Raw genomic sequence first — 22,789 nt, forward strand, 5'->3', positions numbered from 1 at the left:
ACTCTGTATTTATTGAGAAGAAAAGATTCAGAATAATTCCTATATATAATCCATTATACTGTATACCATAACCCATTATAATAAGTATCTTTAATAAAGTTTTATTAAAATATGTATAGATTTACTTGGGAAAAAACCTGGAAGGATATATACAAGATACAACCCTATCTTTGGGTGGAGACCTGTGGAGTAATTTCAGTTAACTTATTTTTTGTGTACTAGAATGAAAAAATAAAGTTATTAGGGCTGTATTTCAGGAATGTTTGACACATAACAGTAGATTTTTGTTACTTGATTTTTAAAATTGATAAGAAATGGAGGTAAGATGTATAAAAATAATTGGAAGCCTTATGTTGTGTAATTGCACTGGTGTAGACTTTTCTCACAGGACAAAGAAATAAAAAACCTCACTCTGCCTTTTTAATTAACAGATCTTCTCACTCAGATATGGCAACAAGCAGCCTTCACTTTGCATCATGTGATACACAACAGGCGCCCAGACAGCGCGGAGCGTCTACTGTGAGCAGGTCAGGAAGGGTTGTGGGCATTCCTGGGGGAAGAGGGGAGGACAGTCCCACCCTTGAAGGAATATGATACTGATATTTGCATAGTGCATTGCGTTTGACAAACCAGTGAGGTCAGGAGAGGCCTAGGCAAGTAGAGTGCCCATTTTATAAATCAGGGAAGGAGATACGGTGGCTGCTCACGGACTCAGTGAATAGGTGGCACTGTTACATGAAAGCAAAACAAAATTCAACTTTGGGGCACAACTCCCTTTCAAGTCGCTTTTATCTTTAAATATTTTTAGCTATTATTTTTATTATAAAATAATAAATCACACTGCCAAACATTGGGGAAAATGGAGGAAAGGAGAAACAACCGTAATGATGACCACTTGAATACAGAATTTTGGTGTATTTCCTTCCAGTCTTTTCCCTAGGCATGTGCTTCTTGATACAGTTGTAACCATAATAGATTTTTTCGTCAAATATTATATTATGATTATTTCTTTCTTACATTTTTCGCATAATCTTGGTTTAAAAATATATTTTAAGAAGTGTTCATTGTAGAAAATTCAGAGCTATAGAAAGCAGAAAGAGAATGAAATATGTATTACTATAATCCTGATTATTTTTGTGTGTATTCTTTTTCTCCTCATATATAGAGATATTAAATTTTTTTCTTAATTGGAATCATATTAAATATACTGTTCAGTAAGCTACTTCTTAAAATTTAATATATCGTGATATTTTCCCCTTCCATTAGATATTTTTCTGTGGTATCATACTTGGTTAATTTTTGTTCCTTTCCAGATCATTTTAGAATTAACAGATTCTCTCTTTGAACATGAAGGTTTTTTTAATGAGTTATTAAGGCAGCTCTGTTAAAGCTGTTTTAGTACATGAGAAAGTACTTTTCATCCATCCGTAGAGGTTTATTAAACTTTTAAAATTATACAGCAGATCCTTAGCATTTTGGATTTTGCATTTGAAATTTCAGCTATGCGTGTGTTCTTTATACTCATGGGTTTGGTAGTTTGTCTTAGGATTCTACCCTCGCAATATATAGAAAAGGTTACAGAATGGAGATAAAGTGAAAATAACTTCTAAGGATCTTAAGGCATTTATTTTCCATATCCTTTTTTTTACTGTGTGTGTCCCTGCTCATGGAATTTTGTGTTTTCTTCAAAAAGAAGTGCTCTTCCTTCATAGTTATCCTCTAACTCATTCGATAGTTTCCTAAGTAACTACTGTATCAACACTTATAATGCTGAGTTTGAAAGCTCTAATAAAATAAATAAAAATTACTGAAAGCATTAATAAATAAGGGCATGACACGCACAGGCAGCAACAAGCTGCATCTGTAGACTGGAAGTCTTTAGCATGCACGTAGTTGTTGAAGTGATGAAGAACACCTGTATTTCCCGGAGAGCCATAACAAAAGAGAAGAGAATGGAGGAAGGAACCTTTTGGGAACACAGAACATTGAAGCATGGCTGGGACAGTGACCATTCAAACAAGAGCTACATAGATGTGTGAGAGAGGAAGACTCTACAAGTTGGTGGCCACAGGACAGGCAAGGGACTTGGGGGAAGGGTGAGTTCTGGAATGCAGTCAGCAGAGCCAGGTGTGGCAAAGAGGTCTTCACGGATACAGGTGGAAAAGTATCCTTTGCATTTCATAGTTAGGTCATTGGAGACCTTTAGCTCATAAGGTTTTAGGGAAGTTGAGGCAGGAGTCAGGCAGCATGGCTAAAGGTCAGTGGGAGGTGGGGAAGTAGGGAGAGTGAGCATCAGTTGTTTTCTGAAGCTCCTGCCTGTGAATAGAAGGAGTGGGAGAAGGGTGTGTTAGGAGAGAAAGCAAGATTGAGGGAGTTATCTTTCTTGCTAGTTTTACTTTAAATAGAAATGAATGAGATTTGTGTATATTTCTGAGTCGGGAAGGAATCAAAGAGAGGAAGAGGTTAAAGTTATATAAAAGAGGAAATGGAGGTGAAATATAAGAAATAATTGAGAAGTGTGTTTTCATGATAGCACAGGGTGGACATCCCTAATCCAAAGATCCAAAATACTCTAGTGAGCATTTTTTTTGTTTTTTTTGTGTCATGTGGGTGCTCAAAAAGTTTCAGATTTTGGAGCATTTCAATTTTGGATTTTCAGATTAGGGTTGCTCAACCTGTACTCACATTTGCAGTTTTCATAGTCTTTTTCTTTTTAAAAACTAAACAATAGACATTCTCACTCTGCCTTTTAATTGACAGGTCTTCTAATGCATGTGTCAAAGAATAAACATAATGTGAAGCAGCCTAAAATGACACTTGCAAAGTGGAGGAAGCTTGGGTGTGGACAAGAAGTGTGGCTCTTATGGAGTTAGTCTGAACAGAAAATGATAGTGCCATACCTCATATGTTACTCCTCCTGGTACTCCTCATTCCACAACCAGCTATTTGCTTCTTAACACAAAGTTGTGAGGCAGCCAAGGAGAGAGTTTGGGTCACCATTTAACAAGTGAGACACCCCGGATGTCAAGTGACATAGCCAAGTGCCACAGCCAGGCGGTGGTGGAATTACATCTTGATGCTCCACCTTCTAATTTCTGGGCTGGTGCACCTTTAAGAAACTCATTTGCCTCCTTGCTTATAATCCCTTTCACTTGTTTAGTCTTACAGAGTGTTCTGACAACCATGGTTTCTTTCGATTCTCCCTCCAACCTTGAAAGAGCCAAGAGAGAATCTTCCCACAAAAGGATCCTCATATCCAGAGAAGTACATGATCAGCTAAAATGCCTTGTCACTCTCAAATTCTTGGAATTAGAATTTCCTGCCATTGTCCTTAAAGGGCACCAGTGACAAACTTTAAGACGTTTGACAGTTTTGTGTTCATCACTTCAAATCTGTTTACAAACTAGTTGTTGAAACAACTGTGTTAAGGTCACTGGAAAAATGAGGAAAGACTCTGCACCCGGGCCAGAGCTTTGTCATCACTTTACTTTCTCCTTTTACCACATCTCTTCATTAGAGGGGGGAGACCTGTTGTTGGCTCATCAAATATGTATTTTTCCATAGGAAATGGGCTGAACACAAGGTTACTCAATTTACAGTCTCTAAGATAAAGTGTGTCTTTTTTATTTACTTGAGAAAGTCATCAAAACAGAACAGGGGTCTAGGGCCTTAGAATTAAAGGAACGGAGAGAAAACCTTTCATAGACTTCTTTGTAGTTCACTTACCAAGCCTAGATATGTCAGCCCAGTGTGGGTACAGAACTTTGGTAGCTTTAGTTACCAAATCAAGGTTGGCATTGGGAAATCCCAGAATTACACAGGGAGTTCTGGCTGCTCAGGAGACTGAGTTCCAGAGACTGGTTTAGTGGGATGAGTTGTCCAAATGGCTCAATCATGAAGGTTACGGCAAAATGTTGGCCAAGGGCTTTTGAGAGAAGAGGGTGACTCTCCCTTGGATTGGTTAGTAAAGAATGTAGGATAGAGGGAGTTGTTTAATGAGTACAGAGTTTCAGCTTTGCAAGATGAAAAAGTTCTAAAGATTGAAGTGATGAACCACACCTGTGTGGTTCACACTGTGTGAATATACTTAACACCACTGATCTGTGTGCTTTAAAATGGTTAAGATGATAATTTTATGCTATGTGTATTTTACCACAATTAAAAAAAAGAATGCAGGACAGATTTCCCAGCTGTTATTACATAAAGTCTAGCTTTTACCTCCTTTGTGTTAGAAGAGTGCCAGGTGTATTTTCCATGCCATTATCACATCTGTACCATTCCGTCTTGGAACTATCCCTCTTAGTTTAACAACTACGACAAAAGAAACCCTTGACTGAGCTCGGGAAAGCTGAGGCAGGTTTTTGGGAATACATCCCACCTTCTGACTGTACTTATGTTACTCTTTCTTGCTTCTTCCGAATTCATTTAGCCTTCACCTAATGATCTGGCTTAGTTGCTTAACCAGAGTAGTTACCAGTGTTTGCCAAGAAGCCATTTCAAAATAAGCTATTTTTATTAGAGACATATTGGGCAATGTAAAAGTATTACCATATGTAACAATGCAATACTGAAAAGCAACTTATTATAATTGTGCTCATTAACAAATCAGGATAGGAAGAAGGGGCATTAAGGTATAATAATTTAAAGGAATTTATATATCATGTTTTGGTTATGTAGACTAAGTGCTTTTTTAAAAAAATGAACAAAACCCAACTCTTTCTGTTAATTAACAGATCTACTAAAGTATACATAGCTTGAAGCACTGCAGCACACAGGGGTGGCTCTGGGTCAGAACTCTGCTCTTCTAGGGCCTAGACGCAGAGACCCCTGGCACCCAAGGCCTCAGTTCTGATGCCATTCTCTAACAAAAGAGACCAAGGCTCCTGGCTCATTCCAGCACCAGGGCAGGGAAAGTACAAGATGAACCTAGAAGATCTTGTGCCAGAAAGTAAAGAATTGCTGAAAAAAAGGACAGGGCTCGTCGAAAGAACATGGGAGCAACATAAAGGAGCTTCCAATTGCCAAATCCGGGACAATTTGAGAAAGAAAATAAATAATGACTGTAATGAGTTATATAGCCCACAGAATCAATTAATATGAATGTGTTCATAGTATATAAATAATTGGGTAAACATGTCAGTGGTGGGAGGGAGAGCTCTTCCCTACTCATTCTGACTAATGTAGAAGAAGTGATGGGAACGGAAAATTGCTGTTTGACAAACCACAATGGTAATGGGTACAGACAAGAACACTCAGTGGACACTAAAGTTAGGGGGCAATGTGTGTTGTGAAATGGGGTACCTGCAGAGTCTTGAGAACCTCCCCTGAAGATGCTTAGTGACTCCCAAGGGAACAGTAGTAACCTCACAGTAGAGACCACCCTAGCTATGCGGTCATCACCAGATATGTGCATGCAGCTCGTAGCCCTGATATCATGCACTGAGAACTCGGCATCACTGCTGTGGTTTTCTTGCCCAAAATGTCTCTTGTCCAAGTACTAACCAGGCTCGACCTTGCTTAGCTTCCAAAATCAGACAAGATCGGGTGTGTTCAGGGTGATGTGGCTGTAGACTCTTGCCCAAAATGTGTAGCCTGAATCTGATCATGAGGAAACGTCAGACAGACCAAAGGGCCATGCTGCAAAATAATTGCCAGCACCCTTCAAAAGTGTTATGTAAGATGTTATCTAGGGGAACTGGTTATACAAACTCTGTCCTATTTTTCCAACTTTTTGGAAGCCTGAAATTATTTGGAAATGAAAAGAAAAAAAAAAAACTCTGCTTCCCCATTTGAGTCTGAAGGATGAGCACCCTATTATTCTTTCTTAGATGTAATATTTATATCATTCCTTTTATTGCATTATGTATTTGCATTTTTACCTTTTACATCTGCATTTTTATCTTTTCTGATGCTCATAACGGCAATGTTAATAATACCTGTTGGGTGGATATTGTCATATCCTCATATACTTTTCATAACTGAGGAAACAAAGATTTGGAGAGGTTAATGACTTTCTTGGAAGTCTCGCCATCTAACACAGCCCACTGTAGACTATGAGCTTATGGGGTCCCTCCTCTCCCTTGGATAACTAATGAGAAATGGTAGCAGGAGTTTCTGTAGTCTGGCTGTCCAGCCACAGTTGCTTCTGAGATTCTGGACTCCACACAGCTGAATCAATAGACCTGAGACTTCTTGCCATGGAGCTCTTGAGGGCAGGGAGGTCTGGAGTCCACAGGTGCAGGGGACTTGGATTTGGATTGGCTTGCAAAAGAACCCTGTATACTTCCACACAAATTAGTAAAAGTCTCTGAAGAGTAAACTTGTCTGCCCATCATTCTGTGCATACAGATTCTAAGTGTTTAGTTCTCACTTTGGAAAAAAGGTTCCTTTTTGGCCTAAGTTGAAATATTGATGCAAGAGTCAGACCTATGGAGATCAAATTCTCAGCTTCGTTATTCACAAAGACTATGTTGGAGAATGTATTATAGCTTAGATGCGTGGAAAAATGGGCTTCTTTTTGACATAGCTCTGAATGGAATTTCAGCCCTAAAGTGCAGGCCTCCCTTGTGAGGGTCATGGTTGGGCGGTGTGGGGCAGTAGAGCCTGCCCTACTAGCTCACTGCATCGCTGAGAGAATAGACTTTTCTGCACCCTCTTTCCCTGTAAGAAAGGGTCTGGGCCATTTATGCCCTGTGTTTCTTTCCAACTCACCAATCAGATAATTAATTCCTTTCTCAGAGGAGGAATGAAGAGGGGAGGAGGGAGAGGAAAGTCCAGGAGCATTCATCTAGTGAAGTCCCTACTCAGGGAAGTCCGAGGTGTCGGAGATAAGGATGTTCCTTTCCTCAGGGTACAGGAAGGGCACCTCTTGGATGAGGGTCTTGTCACCTGCTTCAGGGGAGAAGGGTGAGGGGATATGATTATTATATATTGGTTTTGTAGACTTTTATTTATTGTAACACAATAAAATCCCTTTTTTACCTTTTAATCAATAGATCTCATGAATCAGATATATTAATAGTAGAAGGTCATCAGATTATGAGCAAAGTGCAGAGAAACTGCCAGGTCACCATGTATGTGTGCATATGTGGTTCTTAGCAGGGGAGTTGGGGCAGGTTGACACTTCTGGAGAATTGTAGTAATGCCTCAATGTATATAAATGCTTATACTTTTAATTCCAGGAGCTTCCTCCATCTTTACAACTACTTTTTATAGTAGTAACTGCAGACTTAATGATCCCTATCTTACAGATAAGGAAGCTGAGACTTACAGAGGTAAAGTGAGTTGTTCAGGGTTACAGAACTGGGAAGTGGTAGAGAAAAGACTTTTCCTTTGTTCTTATTTAAAATACTACTTTTATGTTTCAAAATTTTTATAAATCAGTTTTTCATTATAAAAGTAATGTGAGCAGAGTTCAGATAATTTGGAAAGAGGAGAAAAAAGTCACCAGTTATTTCCCTGTCTAACATAAGCGAGTAAAAATTATGATTTCTAGAGGAAAGAGACAAAACCTCCAGAAAAGTAATAGAAAATGGCCTTGGGAGGCTGCAGCCTAGTTCTCTAGGATCACAGTTTCAGTGGAACCAATATATTGTGGGAAACATTTGACTTCTCTTGAGGCAAAAGGGAGTCAGGAAGTGAATAAAAGGATCTGATTCCAGAGCCCAGATGCTCATTTACTATGAAGTTTTTTTTGTAACCAAGCTTATAAAGTAATTACTAAAGTAAGAATTGGAATGTAAGTGATAATGATATAGTATAGTTCCAAATTTTTATAAGTTATGTGTTCATTTTATATATATATATATATATTTTTTTTAAATAGACTAAAAAATTCATCCTGCCTTAACTTAACATATCTTTTAAATTAGAAACATGAGGAGTCGTCACCTCACTGAAGATATATATTATGAAGGGCACTCGGGCATGTCTCTAGCAGGGCAGGAATATGAATATGTGGGCTGAGCACCACAGTTTTTGGAGAGTTAGACATGGTTGTTAACTTGCATAGGGCTTGAAAGTTCACAAAACACACTCATAATAACCATTGCCTTTGCTTCTGCAGACATTGTGAAGTGAGAGCACTTCAAAGATGAGCCTAGGGACTCAGGGAAGTTAAGGGACATTGTGAAGGTCACAAGGCTAGAGAATGGCTTGGCTGACTTCTAATTTCCAGTCCAGGAATCTTTTCATTATTTACATCATGCTATACTTGAGGGGGATGCTATGCTGACGAGCCTCTTGCAAAAAATGCTGGAGTGCTTTTTTTTTTTTTTTTTTTTTGAGACAGAGTCTCGCTCTGTTGCCAGACTGGAATGCAGTGGCGCGATCTCAGCTCACTGCAACCTCCACAGTGGTTGGGATTACAGGTGTGGGCCACCATGCCCAGCTAATTTTTGTATTTTGAGTAGAGACGGGGTTTCACCATGTTGGCCAGGCTGGTCTGGAGCTCCTGACCTCGTGATCCACCCACCTCGGCCTCCCAAAGTGCTGGGATTACAGGCGTGAGCCACCGCACCTGGCTATACTGGACTGTTTTTAAATTGCCTTGCTCATCATTCCAGTCTGGTTGGACAGGTATGGTGAGCCAATTTCCAGTTCATGTGGTAGGTGTGGGTAGCTACTTTAGGTTCTTAATCTGAGGAGGCAGAATGATGAGCATCTGTTTTAGGAAGAGAAGAGTAACCTGAGAGTGGTATCCCAGTATGTCTGATGTGTGCTGGAGTTTGAGAACCATGGAGTCAAAGCAGTAATAGGAAGGCATTCTTGGAGAGCATTTCAGAATTCAGATCTGAAGTGATGAGAGTCTCAATTAATGTGATGGTAGTGGAAATGAAGGGGAACACGTGTGTCCGAGAGATACTTGACAGAAGTCTTGGCCATGGTGAAAGTTGCTCTCCTGGTCATTCCTTACAGAACCCATGGTAGCCCTAGTGTGCTGGAGAGGGGTGTTAATTCCAGGTGAGCATCATCGTAAACCACTCAGAAGAGCTGAGTTTACGTGCTCGGAGGTGCTGAGCTCCCACTTTGTGTATCTAAGTGGGGGTGTGTATAGTGTATCCTCCCAGGTGACAGTGTGGCCAGCTGAGATGCAGAGGTGGATGTTTGGCAAGAGGACTAATATGTGTTCACAGTCTGTTTCCTGGTAATGAAGGATGAGGTGTAACCTTAGCGAGAATTGGCAGGAGTTAAAATGGGAGCACCTGATATTCGAAGGGAACGGATGTTGAGAAAAAGAGTGAGGATTTCAGAGCTGATGTATTTTCTTTTGTTCAAGGAATAAAATACATCCTCTCTGCCACTATGGTTTCTGGCTTTTGCCTGTTTTCTGTCCTCATTTTCTCTCATTCTCTGCCTTGCTCATCACATTCCCAGTTTAGAATCCCCCCTCTGCCCTCAACCTAGATATTCCCATCGCTGGCTCCATTATACAGCAATTGGATGTCACCTTTTTGGAGAGCTTTTCCTGACCATCCTCAGTAATGTTGGGCCTTCTCCTCACCCCTGCCTCCCACCAAAACTAGGTTCTCTTCCAGACCACTTATCCCAATCAGGGATGACCCTGGTCAGTTCTTGGTCTACTTGTGCAAATCTGTCTTCCCTTCTCCAGTAGAATGAAAGCTCTTTGAGAGCCTGGGATCCTGTGTGTCTTGTTCATTGCTGTATTGCCAGCACCTGGAAGAGTACCTGGCACATATTTAGCATAAATATTAGTTGAAAGGGCTTTAGGCAAATATTTGATGAGGGGGACAGAGGTAGGCGATGGGGAAAGAAATGGGTCTATAGACCCCAGGCAACACACGGTGACCAACCTGGATTGGACGGTAGAGATGAGACGGGATAAATTCAAGAGATGTTCAGAATGTAACACTGACAAAATTTCGTGATGGACTGTTATAGGAGGCGTCAGGCAACTTTCTTATGAAAAATCTTGCTGTGAGAGGTTTGTGAACTCCTAGCATTCTTACTCGATCTCTTCATTCACTGGAAACTTAAGGGCAAAGCAATTCTTAGCCCTCCATCAAGAGCTTGCCTCGGTTCTACTCCATCCTAGAGGAGGTGTCTCAAACTCTAGGCATGAAGAAGTCTCTGTTTCTACTCAGAGCAGTTGTACCCGTCCATCCGCCCATTCACCACTCAACATATTTTTTGAGCACGTAATATGTTCTAGGTATTGTCGAAGGCACTGGTGCACAGGAATGACTAAAACAACCTCCTTGCATTTATGTCCTAGAGAGGAAAGACAGACAAGCATGTCTACAAATGCTACATGCACAAGATACTTTTGGATGGTAATAATGGTGGGAGAAAAAACCCTGAGACAGGATGGGATGGGGTCAGCCAGGCTGCTCTGCGTTAGATTAGATCTGAATAACAAGAAGGAGCCATGAGAAGACCTGCGAGGAGAGGGGGGTTCTGGCCTTGCCTTCATAACCTATTCCTGCTAGAAGAGTCACTGAAGGGGCACTTTGCTTTCATGTTTTAAAGAATGAAATTGAAGAGGTTGGTGGGATGGAAGCTCAACTTCAAATACTTATCAAGTTTATTTATTTTTATTTCATTTTATTTATTTATTTATTTAGTTTTTGAGATAGCGTCTCGTTCTGTTGCCCAGGCTGGAGTGCAGTGGCATGGTCTTGGCTCACTGCAACCTCTGCCTTCCAGGTTCAAGCAATTCTCCTGCCTCAGCCTCCTGAGTAGCTGGGATTATAAAGAATGCACCACCACACCCAGCCTAGCTAATTTTTGTATTTTTAGTAGAGACGGGGTTTCACCATGTTGGCCAGGCTGGTCTCAAACTCCTGACCTCAAATGATCCACCTGCCTCGGCCTCCCAAAGTGCTGGGATTAGAGGCATGAGCCACCATGCCTGTCTCATTTATTTATTTTTTTTGAGATGGAGTTTCACTCTTGTCGCCCAGGCTGGAGTACAATGGTGCAATCTTGGCTCATTGCAACCTCCGCCTCCTGGGTTCAAGTGATTCTCCTGCCTCAGCCTCCCAAGTAGCTGGGATTACAGGCATGTGCCACCACACCCGGCTAGTTTTGTATTTTTAGTAGAGACGGGGTTTCACCATGTTGGTCAGGGTGGTCTCTAACTCCTGACCTCAAGTGATTCACCTACCTTGGCCTCCCAAAGTGCTGGGATTACAGGCACTTTGAGCCTGTAATCAGCCACCACGCCCAGCCTCATTTTATTTTTTTGAGACAAAGTCTCTATCGCTCAGGCTGGAGTACAGTGGCGTGATCATGGCTCACTACAGCCACAAACTCCTGAGCTCAAGCATCCTCCCACTGCAATGCCTGTAGCTGGGATTACAGGCACACACCACATGCCTGGCTGTTTAAAAAAACTTTTTTATAGAGACGAGTGCTCACTCTGTTGCCCAGGCTGGTCTTGAACTCCCGGCCTCAAGCATTCCTCCTGCCTCAGTCTCCTAAAGTGCTGGGCATGAGCCAAACATGCCTGCTGGTTTGTTTCTTATCAGCATTTTTGTTTGCCAAATCATCCTACTGCTCATTTACTTACTGAAATATTTCCCTTTTACAAGTCGTTACACAAAACATTTTAGAGATGGCTTTAAAGAACAAAATCTCTGTCAATCATAAATGATTAATATATAATTTTCAAAAAAGGATAAAATCATGACTCTCATATAGATACAAAAATGAACATGTTAAGGATTTTATTTAATCACTGATTATTAATTATAGATGAGGCCATTTGGCAGATGTTTTAACAGGTTCAAAGGAGAAATCAAAACAGAACAAATTTCTGTGAAGTAAAGTACTGTTGAAATTAATATGCAAATTCTGGAAAACTAACTTATTCCACGGTCGGGGAGGGAAGTTAGTTGAACCTCTACTGGCCAGGACAAAATTAACATGCCTATAGACAACAGTTATTTTGCACTGCTATTAGTTACCTACAATTTACAGAGTTGTAATTTCCCTGAGAATGAGAATCTAATTACCTGTAGAGGTCTCCTCTAGAGTCTCAACAGTGCATGGTTTTCCAATGAAGCACATTTTTTTCCTATGTATAACCAGCCTGTCCTGTCTCCAGAATACACACACACACACACACACACACACACACACACACACACACACACACACACACACTCCCTGGGGACAACTTGCTGATCGTAAAGCTATAGAAATTCTCTGTGCTTTTTTCTTGATCTTTAGTTCATCATCAACCAAGGTGGATCTCAAGAGTGGCCTCGAAGAATGTGCTGTGGCATTGAACTTATTTCTAAGCAACAAATTTACAGACGCCTTAGAATTGCTTCGCCCCTGGTAATTTACTTTGTGTCTTTTAGATAAAATATCTTTCAGATGTTTCTGATGATTCTTTGACGTCATGCTTGTAAATTAATTTAGCTGTTCCCATCTGAATATTGATAAGCTAATTTAGTTCAGACCTCTTTGGTCACTTTTAAAATTCAGTTTAGAAATCTGAGTTTTCAAATATAATTAGTAGAAAATTTCTGATTGTTTTGCATATTTTAATCTTTCTTGTTCAGATATTGTCATCTTATAAGTAGTTTTATAAGGCTTCAATTTTGCTTTCTTCAGTGAAATGTTTTTATGTTTGTTCCTTTTAAATATTACTGAGAAAATTTTCCTTTGAAATGGGGAGGGGAAGAACCAGAATATGCTGATCTCAATGCTATAAAGAAATTTAAGATAAGAAGATTATTATTGGGGTTCTCTATTTGTTCGACAAACAAGCAATTTAATTTCAATTAATAGTACCTGTTAAGTTTTCAGACGTGGCAATAAAACCTGTGCTTGCCTGTTTACTCGGCCTTTGTCTTGACAAGAATAATCGTACATTGTGCCCTCAAACACTTGCTTAGATGAAGCTTAGACCTCATATGATAATTTCCAAGATTACTTGGGCATAAAAGTCGGCAATCTCGTTCCTTACTTTGAGTGGTTACCAGGGTGACTGGACTCTGGTCATGTGAATCTTAGAGATTGACTGACCTGCTGAGGAGCTGCTATGGTAATTCTGTTAAGATTTAGAATAGCTGTAATCAAGATGGGTCAGCTATCGTTTCACAGGTTAAGAACAAATGATGAAATCGATGGTGAAGCCCTGTAGTCTAAGGAAATTTTCCAGTGTTGTCTTCAATATTTGCCTCACAATCTCCACCTTGCCTGTCCTCTGCTTTTTTCCTTCTGTCCTCCTCTGTCCCTCAGACTTCTTTGTCTCCTGTCTCTACCTCCTTTTGTCTGCTTGTCGTTCCCTCTCTCGGTCTCTCCTTCTGTCTCTTTTCTCAGCCTACTTGCCTGTCTTCTTTGGGTTTTTAAATGCTTTTATTGATGAGCCATAGTTGTACCTATTTTTGGAGTACATGTGATAATTCCTTACCTGTATACAGTGTTCAGTGATCAATCAGGTTAACTGGGTTATCCATCACCTCAAACATTTATCTGTTCATAGTGTCAGGAACATTTATAATTATTCTCTTCTAGCTATTTTGAAATAATGATAAATTATTGTTAATTATAATTTCTCTATTATTAAATACTAGAAGTTATTGCTTCCATTTAACTGTATTTTTGTATCCATTATCTCCTTTGATTTTTATTCAAACAAATCTTTCTCTGCCACTGACACACAGCTGGTCATAACATGGAATGAAAATAAATGATTTAGTGTTGTATTCAGTCAGGTTAGTCTCCGATTTTTGTACATGTTTCAGTGTTTAAATGGCTCACGCCTGTAATCCCAGCACTTTGGGAGGCCGAGGCAGATGGATCACCTGAGGTCGGGAGTTCGAGACCAGCCTGACCAACAGGGAGAAACCCTGTCTCTACTAAAAATACAAAAAATTAGCCAGGCATGGTGGTGCATGCCTGTAATCCCAGCTACTCGGGAGGCTGAGGCAGGAGAATCACTTGAAACCGGGAGGCGGAGGTTGTGGTGAGCCGAGATTGTGCCATTGCACTTCAGCCTGGGCAACAAGAGCGAAACTCTGTCTCAAAAAAAATTAAATAAATAAAAATACTTTTCCCTCACTTGAATCATTTTTTTTTTTTTTTTGCTTCTTGAAAGAGCTTTCAGTTAAAAATGTGAGGTTTGAAACCACAATTAATGATTAACTTTGGGCTGCTCTGATTCCTTGTGGTTCTTTTGAACAGATAGTGCCCTCAATGTTCAGGACAAGCTGCAAATTACCAAAGGATGTTTAGACTATTTCCATGGAGGCAAAGAATAATGTGGCTTGCATTTGTTTTGCATGGCAGCAGGCTGTTATGCATTAATATTTAAATTAAAAACAAAACCATGCATTACCATTTTAAACCTTATAAATAATTAATACAGCTTAAGAAGTTTTGAGAAAATAAATGATGTTCTCATAGCCCGAAAATGTGGATGTCTGCCATCTGTTAGGACTAGTTCTAGTTGACATCCTTAAGAATCCTGAAGCAGTTCTCACTGTAACTTGATGATTTGAAATATCAAGAACTTTAATCAGGAACTTCAGATAGTGGGATTAGACTAGATACAAGGTCTGACAACTACTTTGGTCATGGCTCTTGTGACCAGCCTAACTTATTCCAAAATCTTGTTTGCTCTTGGCCTTTGGCTGGCGAGGAGAGGGATTATTTTATATAAGCCTTTATTTTTGAAAAAATATATCAGAATCTCTCTGTCAAAAAATGTTTCCAGCGGCCTTTATTTTAGCACTTATTTCAGAGCCAAAGGCCGTATGCTGCCCCTTTTCCAACAGAAAACAGTTTGCTTGCAATCTGCCTGCAGGCTGCCCTCTTGTGTTGAAATAGGGAAATGCATATTGTCCCCTTCAACCTGGAACATTTTGTTCTGCCTGTGTGGGTTTACATTGGAAAGTCCTTGGTACTTGAGTTTTTAAGAGGTTACTTTTCACCACCCATATAATTTCGGTGATTATGGTGAAGGAATAAAGGTTACTGTGCAAGTCAGGACATGCATTTACTAGGATTTCTTATGATCAGTATTTCCATTGAATTAAAATGTCTGAATTCCCTGTGTTCTTCCCAGGGCTAAGGAGAGTATGTACCATGCCTTGGGCTACAGTACCATTGTGGTGTTGCAGGCTGTCCTGACCTTCGAGCAACAGGACATCCAGAACGGCATTTCTGCCATGAAGGACGCTTTACAAACCTGCCAAAAGTATGATGAGTCATTAAATACTTAAGATGTGACGGCAAACTTTTATGCCTGTGTGACAAAAATAATGTCATTTGCCTTACCAAAAGCTCTGTGTTTGAAATCGGCCACAGCTACAGAAAAGAAATTCAGCCTCGAAGCTGAAGGATTCCCATTTGGCATCTATATATTCCACTTTTCTTTTTGATAGCCTGGGGTCTGAGCTACAGAGATCTGGGGGGGATTTCGGGGGGATTTCAGTGGGATTAGCAGCAAGCATCTCTCAATGTGGATGACATTAGGTACTGCATGCCAAACCAAGCCACACAAGGAACATTCTTGTTTTAAGTGGGAGATGCAAATTCATGAGGGAATGTTTTATTTGTTTAAGAAGGACCTGTTTTTGAACACTTTTGTTTGGTGAAAATGAGATAGATTTTTAGTTTTATTTTAAGCTTTACTTTGTGTGTATAGGAAGACCCTATCAAAATTTTTTTCAAGGGGTAAGTTATTTTGATATCTTTTAAAAAATGATAGATGTTTCACAGTATGGAAGATGCTTGGTTTGTGGACATTTAGGAATATTCAAGAATCCAGGAATGGCTGGCTGCAGCACCCTGATCAGATGGATGGGAGGAAATGACCCCTGTTGCTGTCAATTACTTGATGTGCTCCCATAGGACTAGGGCAGAAGGTTCATGATCAGAAGGTTAACATGGGTGAAATTACATCCTGATGTAATTGTGTTGTAAGCTCCTCAAATGAAGAGAGCTTCCAAATATTGCACTTTAACTTCATTTTTAACCTGTGGAGAATTTTACCACAAATACTGATTTTAGTTATAGGGATAAGGGAAGGTACTTTGGAGGTTAGTTTTCATTGGTGTGTGTGGTTTTCCCCACGTGGTGTTCAGTAGCACAGACTGAGTTCCCGCAAATGGCTAGCCAGTGCTGCATGTAGAGTGTTGGAAAAGGATGATCTGTGTCCTATAGACTTCAGGTTTTAGAGTTTCAGCTTTTTGACTCTTTGGTGTGATAGTGACTGAAATGAATGTCAAATGAAAATGAGCTCAGCCTGATTTTTTTTTTTTCTATTTTCTATCTCCCTTTTTATTTATTCAATGTAGATACAGGAAAAAATACACAGTTGTAGAATCTTTCTCAAGTCTTCTTTCTAGAGGATCCCTGGAGCAACTGAGTGAAGGTAAAAGTCATTTAAAAGATCACGTTTTTCCTTGATTTTAATACTTAAATGATCATCTCATAAAATTCCATACTGAAGTATATAAAGTAAATGGAATGTCTTTTTCTCTTCCCTATCATACTCACCCTCCGGAAGCAACCATTGTTAATAGTTCATTTTGAAGCCTTTTCTGTGTACATACTCAAATACATAAGTAAGGTACACGTAAGGTTTTTGTTGTTGCTCATGGATTGTTCATTTTTTTTTTTGCAAGCATAGAATCACATAATAGGTGTTGTCCTACAATGTGAATTTGACATTGACACTTCCCCAGATCGTTACATGTGAGTGTTTAACAGCTGTGTGGTATTCCATAGGATTGATATACTGTACTGTACTTGGCTTTTCTCTATGGTTTTTATTTTTTCACTGATATGAATAATGGTGTCCTAGAATCCTTATACATATGGATTCATGCATTTTAAAAAGTTATTTCATAAGATAGATTCCTAAAAGTGGAAGAACCAGGACTGACAGTTTGGAAACTTACAATATTTATAGGTATTCCCAGTTTTTTTCTACATATAGGTCAGTTTATATTCTTAGCATTCATCTTTGAGAGTTTCAGTTTTCCACAAGCTATTAAAAATTTTTTTCAAAGTGAAAGTAATTTTGATATCTTTTAAAAATGATAATGTTTCACAGTATGGAAGATGCTTGGTTTGTGGACATTTAGGAATATTCAAGAATCCAGGAATGGCTGGCTGTGGCACCCTGATCAGATAGATGGGAGGAAATGACCCCTGTTGCTGTCAATTGCTTGACGTGCCCCCTGGGACTAGGGCAGAAGGTTCATGATCAGTTCTGTCTTTTCATTGTTACACTCTAGTCCACAATAGTTTACAAGAAAGGAGCATCTAAATATTCCTGTAGAAGGAAAAAAAAAAGTCCTTCAAATGTCACTATTGTAGAATAAAGCTTTTGCCATCCCAGGAGAATCTGTGCCTGTATTGCCATTGTCAAACATGTTCTCTGAAGAGGTAACACAAAATACTAGAATATACCATACTAGAGAACACAAAATACAAAGCTACTAGAAGTAGCTTTGGCTGATTAGAGCAAGAGCAATTCTGGATATTGCTGTCAGAGTAGTTTCTAATGGTCAAGTGTATGTCAGACATATTTTTGAGTGTGTTTTATTAGGAAGTTTTGTTTATTTTGTTAGATGAGTATTATCAACTTGTTATGGACGTTGGAGAACTTGGGAACATTTGCATGATGTGAAGCTAGAGTATTGATTATAGGAGAGGAATTATGAGACATTTCACATCTTTGGGACTTATTTCAAAGGGGCATGATGTTGACCCCAAAACCATGGTCAAACAGAATGGCATTTCATTGGTCATTCTAGGCAGCTGAAACCCATCATCTTTTTCTCCAGAAACTGACCTCCAACTATTTGTAAGAATGTATTTATCCCCTTGACTTCGGATAGAATGTGTCTGCATATTTTCCATCTTTGAGCTGCTTATGTAAATTAGTCCCATTAGACCTAAAGTTCACTAAAATGGGTTAATGAGAAATCAAATAGGCCCAAAAGAAATTGAACCCTTTTGTTGTATTCTCCTTTCTGTTACTCTCTCTATGGTTTCCCTCTAGTGGCCCATTGACCTCTGCCTCCCTTTTTCCTTTTAGTATGAAGGCTGATATTTGAGATTTTTTTTAGCTGCATTTTGGCATGAATGACATGGTATTTTTTATATGAGTATAAATAATAATAATAATTTGGCCGGGTGTGGTGGCTCACACCTGTAATCCCAGCACTTTCGAAGGCCGAGGCGGGTGGATCACGAGGTCAGGAGTTCCAGACGAGCCTGGCCAACATGGTGAAACCCCGTCTCTACTAGAAATATAAAAATTAGCCAGGGATGGTGGCGCACACCTGTAGTCCCAGCTGCTCAGGAGGCTGAGGCAGGAGCTTGAACCCAGGAGGTGGAGGTTGCAGTGAGCCGAGATCGCGCCACTGCACTCCTGCCTGGGTGACAGAGTGATACTCTGTCTCAAAAATAATAATAATAATTTGAAAAATAAGATGATAATGCTCCTTTTTTTTTTTTTTTTTTTTTTTTTTTGAGACCAAGTCTCACTCTGTCACCCAGGCTGGAGTGCAGTGGCAGGATCTCAGCTCACTGCAAGCTCCGCCTCCCAGGTTCACACCATTCTTCTGCCTCAGCCTCCCGAGTAGCTGGGATTACAGGTGCCCGCCACCATGCCCGGCTAATTTTTTGTATTTTTAGTAGAGACGGGGTTTCACCACGTTAGCCAGGATGTCTCAATCTCATGACCTCGTGATCCGCCCGCCTCAGCCTCCCAAAGTACTGGGATTACAGGTGTGAGCCACCGTGCCCAGCTGATAATCCTCCATTTTTAAAAAGCATCCTGTATGTGCCATATACTGTCCTTGTTGCTTTTCTTAACGTTAACCAATCTAACCTCCTCTTTGTAGACTTGGAACTGATCAGAGTTATAAACAAATGGCCAGGATTCGCCACCTAGCAGAGTAGGGTTAACTGATCATCTGCCTTTCCCTAAGCCACAACTCTTCCACTGTAACCCACACTTTCTCCTGTAGGCAAGTAGAGAAGGGCATGAATTGTGTCATATACGGATGAAGGAAATAATGAATTATTTCTGTGTTAGTCATCTTGAAAATAGATGATACTGTGTTGTTATATTTTTATAATGTCTTTGAACAATGGCACTTTAGGAAATCTGGAATAAGGGAGAAAATTACTTTTTACTAATTATAAAAAGTAGGCTGGGCCTGGTGGCTTGTGCCTGTAATCCCAGCTACTTGGGAGGCTAAGGTGGGAGGATCCCTTGAGCCCAGGAGGTGGAGTGTATTAGTCCATTTTCACACTACTCTAAAGAACTGCCCAGGACTGGGTAATTTATAAAGGAAAGAGGTTTAATTGACTCATAGTTCTGCATAGCTGGGGAGACCTCAGGAAACTTAAAATCATGGCAGAAGGCAAAGAGGAAGCAAGGTACCTTCTTCACAAGGTGGCAGGAAGGAGAAGTGCATGTAGGAGGAACTTGTCAAACACTTATAAAACCATCAGATCTCGTGAGAACTCACTCACTGTCATGAGAACAGCATGGGAGAAACCACCCCCATGATCCAAACATCTCCCACCAGTTCCCATCCTTGATACAAGGGGATTATGGGGATTACAATTCAAGATGAGATTTGGATGAGGACACAAAGCCTAACCATATCACAGAGGTTGCAGTGAGTGCAGATCATGCCCCTGTACTCCACCCTGGGTGACAGAGCAAGACCCTGTCTCTACATAAATAAAAAAAATAAACTAATAAACTTGTGACTATAGCCTATTATGACATACAGGTTTATTTAGACTTTCATATCTAAAAGCAGTGCTTAGCTAACATTATTTCAGTGCATCATGAAGATATTTACTCCTGTGGACTAAGGAATTTATAATTAAGAGATATTCTGGTAGTTACCTACTCATAAGTGCCTAATGGCTAATTTTGAGAACTAAAGAACTATGCAGTGTAAATCAACCACAGTGAAAGAATAAGACTTTTATAAATTAAGCTGTATTTTATTCTTAGTGAGTTTGGCTGTCAACTGCAACCCAAACAGACTTTGTGTTCAAGGGAGCATGTCAAAACATTGTAGCTTTAGTGTGTGATTTGTTTTTCCTCTTGGTAATTTTCATTTACATCCTTGAGTGTCTGGTTGTCTACAGGAGTGAGTATATTTCATTAAACTTTTCATGGGTTTAATGTGGAACATACTAGTTCTTTTCTCTTGTGCCTGGCGGATTGCCCCAAATGGGTTTCAAATTGCCTTTACAAACAGATATTTAAATGCAATGAGTGCCTAGGATGTGAAAGGGATTTAATATGACAGATACTTATTTGCAGAATACAAAGTTCAAACTCTCATGCCTTTTCTGTCTGCCTTGTTGTCACATCCCCATGCTGCTCTTAAATTTGTTCATCTTTCACTTAACCCTGATCTGCCCACCCGTCTGCTCAGATCTCTGCAGGGACTGACTCACTGTTGCTTCCTGAATCAAGTGCAGACTCTAACATTCAAGGCCATTTATAATTGAGCCTTGACTGAGCCCTTCCAGCCTCATTGATGTCTCCTCCCTTGACTGGCTTTTCCTGAAGGTGCTCTTGGCTTTCCTTGCTCCTGTTACCAGCACACTCCCCTCCGCCCCCCCTCCCCCACCGCTGCCATCACCACCACGGACTTCATCCCCTCTGCATGTACCCCAAGCCAGTAATCTGTATTCCTGGGCAGACTTTCATAGCTCATAATTCCTGGTTCTCACTCTGTTACAGAATTACCTAGGAAGAGGATATTCAGGTGACTGGGTAAAAATAAGTTACCAGTTGGTATCCCGCTGAACACAGCTAGAAAATCACTAGGCACACTTTGAGGAGAGGTGTTCTGAAGGACTGAGACCCTGACTGTGGATGTGCAGGCTCTAACTCCTCAAGTTTGGTCTGTTAATGGCTTTGGCCCCATCTTTCTGTGTACTGTTGAAGACCTTAGCTGCAGAGGTGCTTCTTTGTAAATTAAACATTGGAATATGAGCATGGCAAGAACTTGAACCAATTTATGAGAACCAGTGGGTTGTATGTGTGTGTAGGGTGGGGGTGGCATCTATGTGTATAAGTGCAAGAAAGTACTTGTTGTCATCTAAGTCTATTTAGCACTAATCCCAATAATAAGAAATACCCTATTTTCAGTCACACTCCACATAAAAATGCTTTCTGCTTTCTGAGCTTTTACCAAAAAGCAGTGACATGGATCATGGGCAGTGATCTCAGTGCACGTAGTTAGCACTGATCCAGTGCTCACTCTGTATCATGAACTCTATGTGCAGCACTTCATTTGATCCTTCAGCTGTGAACTAGAGGCGGTGCTAGTGGCCTTTATAAATGAGGAAACCAGCAGAGAGGGGACGAGGTCCTATAGCTCATACATGGCAGAGCCTTTTTAGCAGCCCAGGCTCCTAAATACCCCAGGCTCATTTACTTAAATATCATGCCACTTTGCATCCCATGGATAGAGCAAGAATCTGCTGACTTGTGTATGGAAAGAAGCAGAGATTTGTCTCTCCATCCTCTGCAAGTATAATGGGTGGTTGGGAAGCTAGGGTGTGTGTTCTGGGGTACTCCGCAGGTCCCTGGGATGCACAGAGCCCCACCTCACCCCTTTTTGTGAGTACCTTGTTCTTGTGCTAGACATCTACATGATCAAATTAGCCTGAAACTGGGGTAGTGCTGCCTCTTTCTATATCAGGTCTTCATGTGTGAGGAGTCTTAACGTGGCCGTGCAGGACGTTTCTTTTTCACCGAGCTCTAGAGAATTGCTGCTTTCTTTTCAGGTAGCTAATGTGTCTGGTTAGTGTCATGGTTACCATACCTTCATATTTTAGAAGCTAGCATTCATACATTTAATTTAGTGTTTTTCAACTTTTAAAACTGTGTGAAAGTTTTTTTTTTTTTTCTTTTTGAGATGGAGTTTCACTCTTGTTGCCCGGGCTGGAGTGCAATGGCGCAATCTCGGCTCACTGCAACCTCCACCTCCCGGGTTCAAGTGATTCTCCTACCTCAGCCTCCCGAATAGCTGGGATTACAGGCATGTGCCACCACGCCTGGCTAATTTTTGTATTTTTAGTAGAGATGGGGTTTCTGCCTGTTGGTCAGGCTGGTCTCGATCTCCTGACCTCAGGTGATCCACCCACCTCGGCCTCTCAAAGTGCTGGGATTACAGGCGTAAACCACCACGCACAGCCAAAGTTTTATGTTACTAATTAAGTTAAAAAATAAGTGGTTTCCTTTTTTTAAAAAGTGCTTTTAAATGTTCATTTCCCCTTGTGAGTTGAGTTTGCGTCTTGAGTCAGTCATACGAAGTGACTGACTCTTTGCAGTTACATTTGAATGGGGATGACTTCCCTGAACACTTCACACATTCCAGGAAAATCTTCCTGACAAAGTGAGAACTGGGGTTATCATTCCACTTTTGTGGAAGCACAAGGGCAATCTAAGTTTTGGGGTCTCTCTTGGGTTCATTTTTCTGCCAGTCTTTCCTGAACATCACAGAGCAATCACTTTGGATGTGTGATTTTACTTAATATAATTTTATTTGTTTTTTGTAGAGGAAATGCATGCTGAAATCTGTTATGCCGAGTGTCTCCTACAGAAAGCTGCACTCACGTTTGTGCAGGTAATGAATATTTGGCTTGGAATTCGTATTGGCTGGGAAGACTGCCAGTGCTGCATAGAAAAATGTGGTGCATTCTATGTCAAAGCTTCAGTTCTTTTGACTTAGAGTTGTAATGGCAAATATTTGTTATTCTGATAAACTTTGGCTGAAAAAAGATGCTAGAGAGCTTTGTTCCTCCTCTACTG

At 40.4% G+C, this 22,789-nt stretch overlaps 1 protein-coding gene across 13 annotated transcripts in view; it reads left to right on the forward strand.

Annotated features, from left to right (window-relative positions):
* Positions 1-22,789, forward strand: part of TTC39B (tetratricopeptide repeat domain 39B) — a 191,447-nt gene that overhangs the window by 135,428 nt on the left and 33,230 nt on the right. For all 13 annotated transcript variants that reach the window (XM_063788720.1, XM_054658706.2, XM_528545.8 and 10 more), the window contains 5 exons: positions 432-527; positions 12,193-12,303; positions 15,041-15,172; positions 16,275-16,351; positions 22,537-22,604. In XM_063788720.1, coding sequence (XP_063644790.1) covers positions 448-527; positions 12,193-12,303; positions 15,041-15,172; positions 16,275-16,351; positions 22,537-22,604 — 468 coding nt within the window. In that variant the 5' untranslated portion in view covers positions 432-447. The remainder of the gene's footprint in view (positions 1-431; positions 528-12,192; positions 12,304-15,040; positions 15,173-16,274; positions 16,352-22,536; positions 22,605-22,789) is intronic.

This window comes from Pan troglodytes, chromosome 11 (genome assembly GCF_028858775.2).
Source record: "Pan troglodytes isolate AG18354 chromosome 11, NHGRI_mPanTro3-v2.0_pri, whole genome shotgun sequence".
In the NCBI taxonomy this organism is placed as follows: Eukaryota; Metazoa; Chordata; class Mammalia; order Primates; family Hominidae; genus Pan; species Pan troglodytes.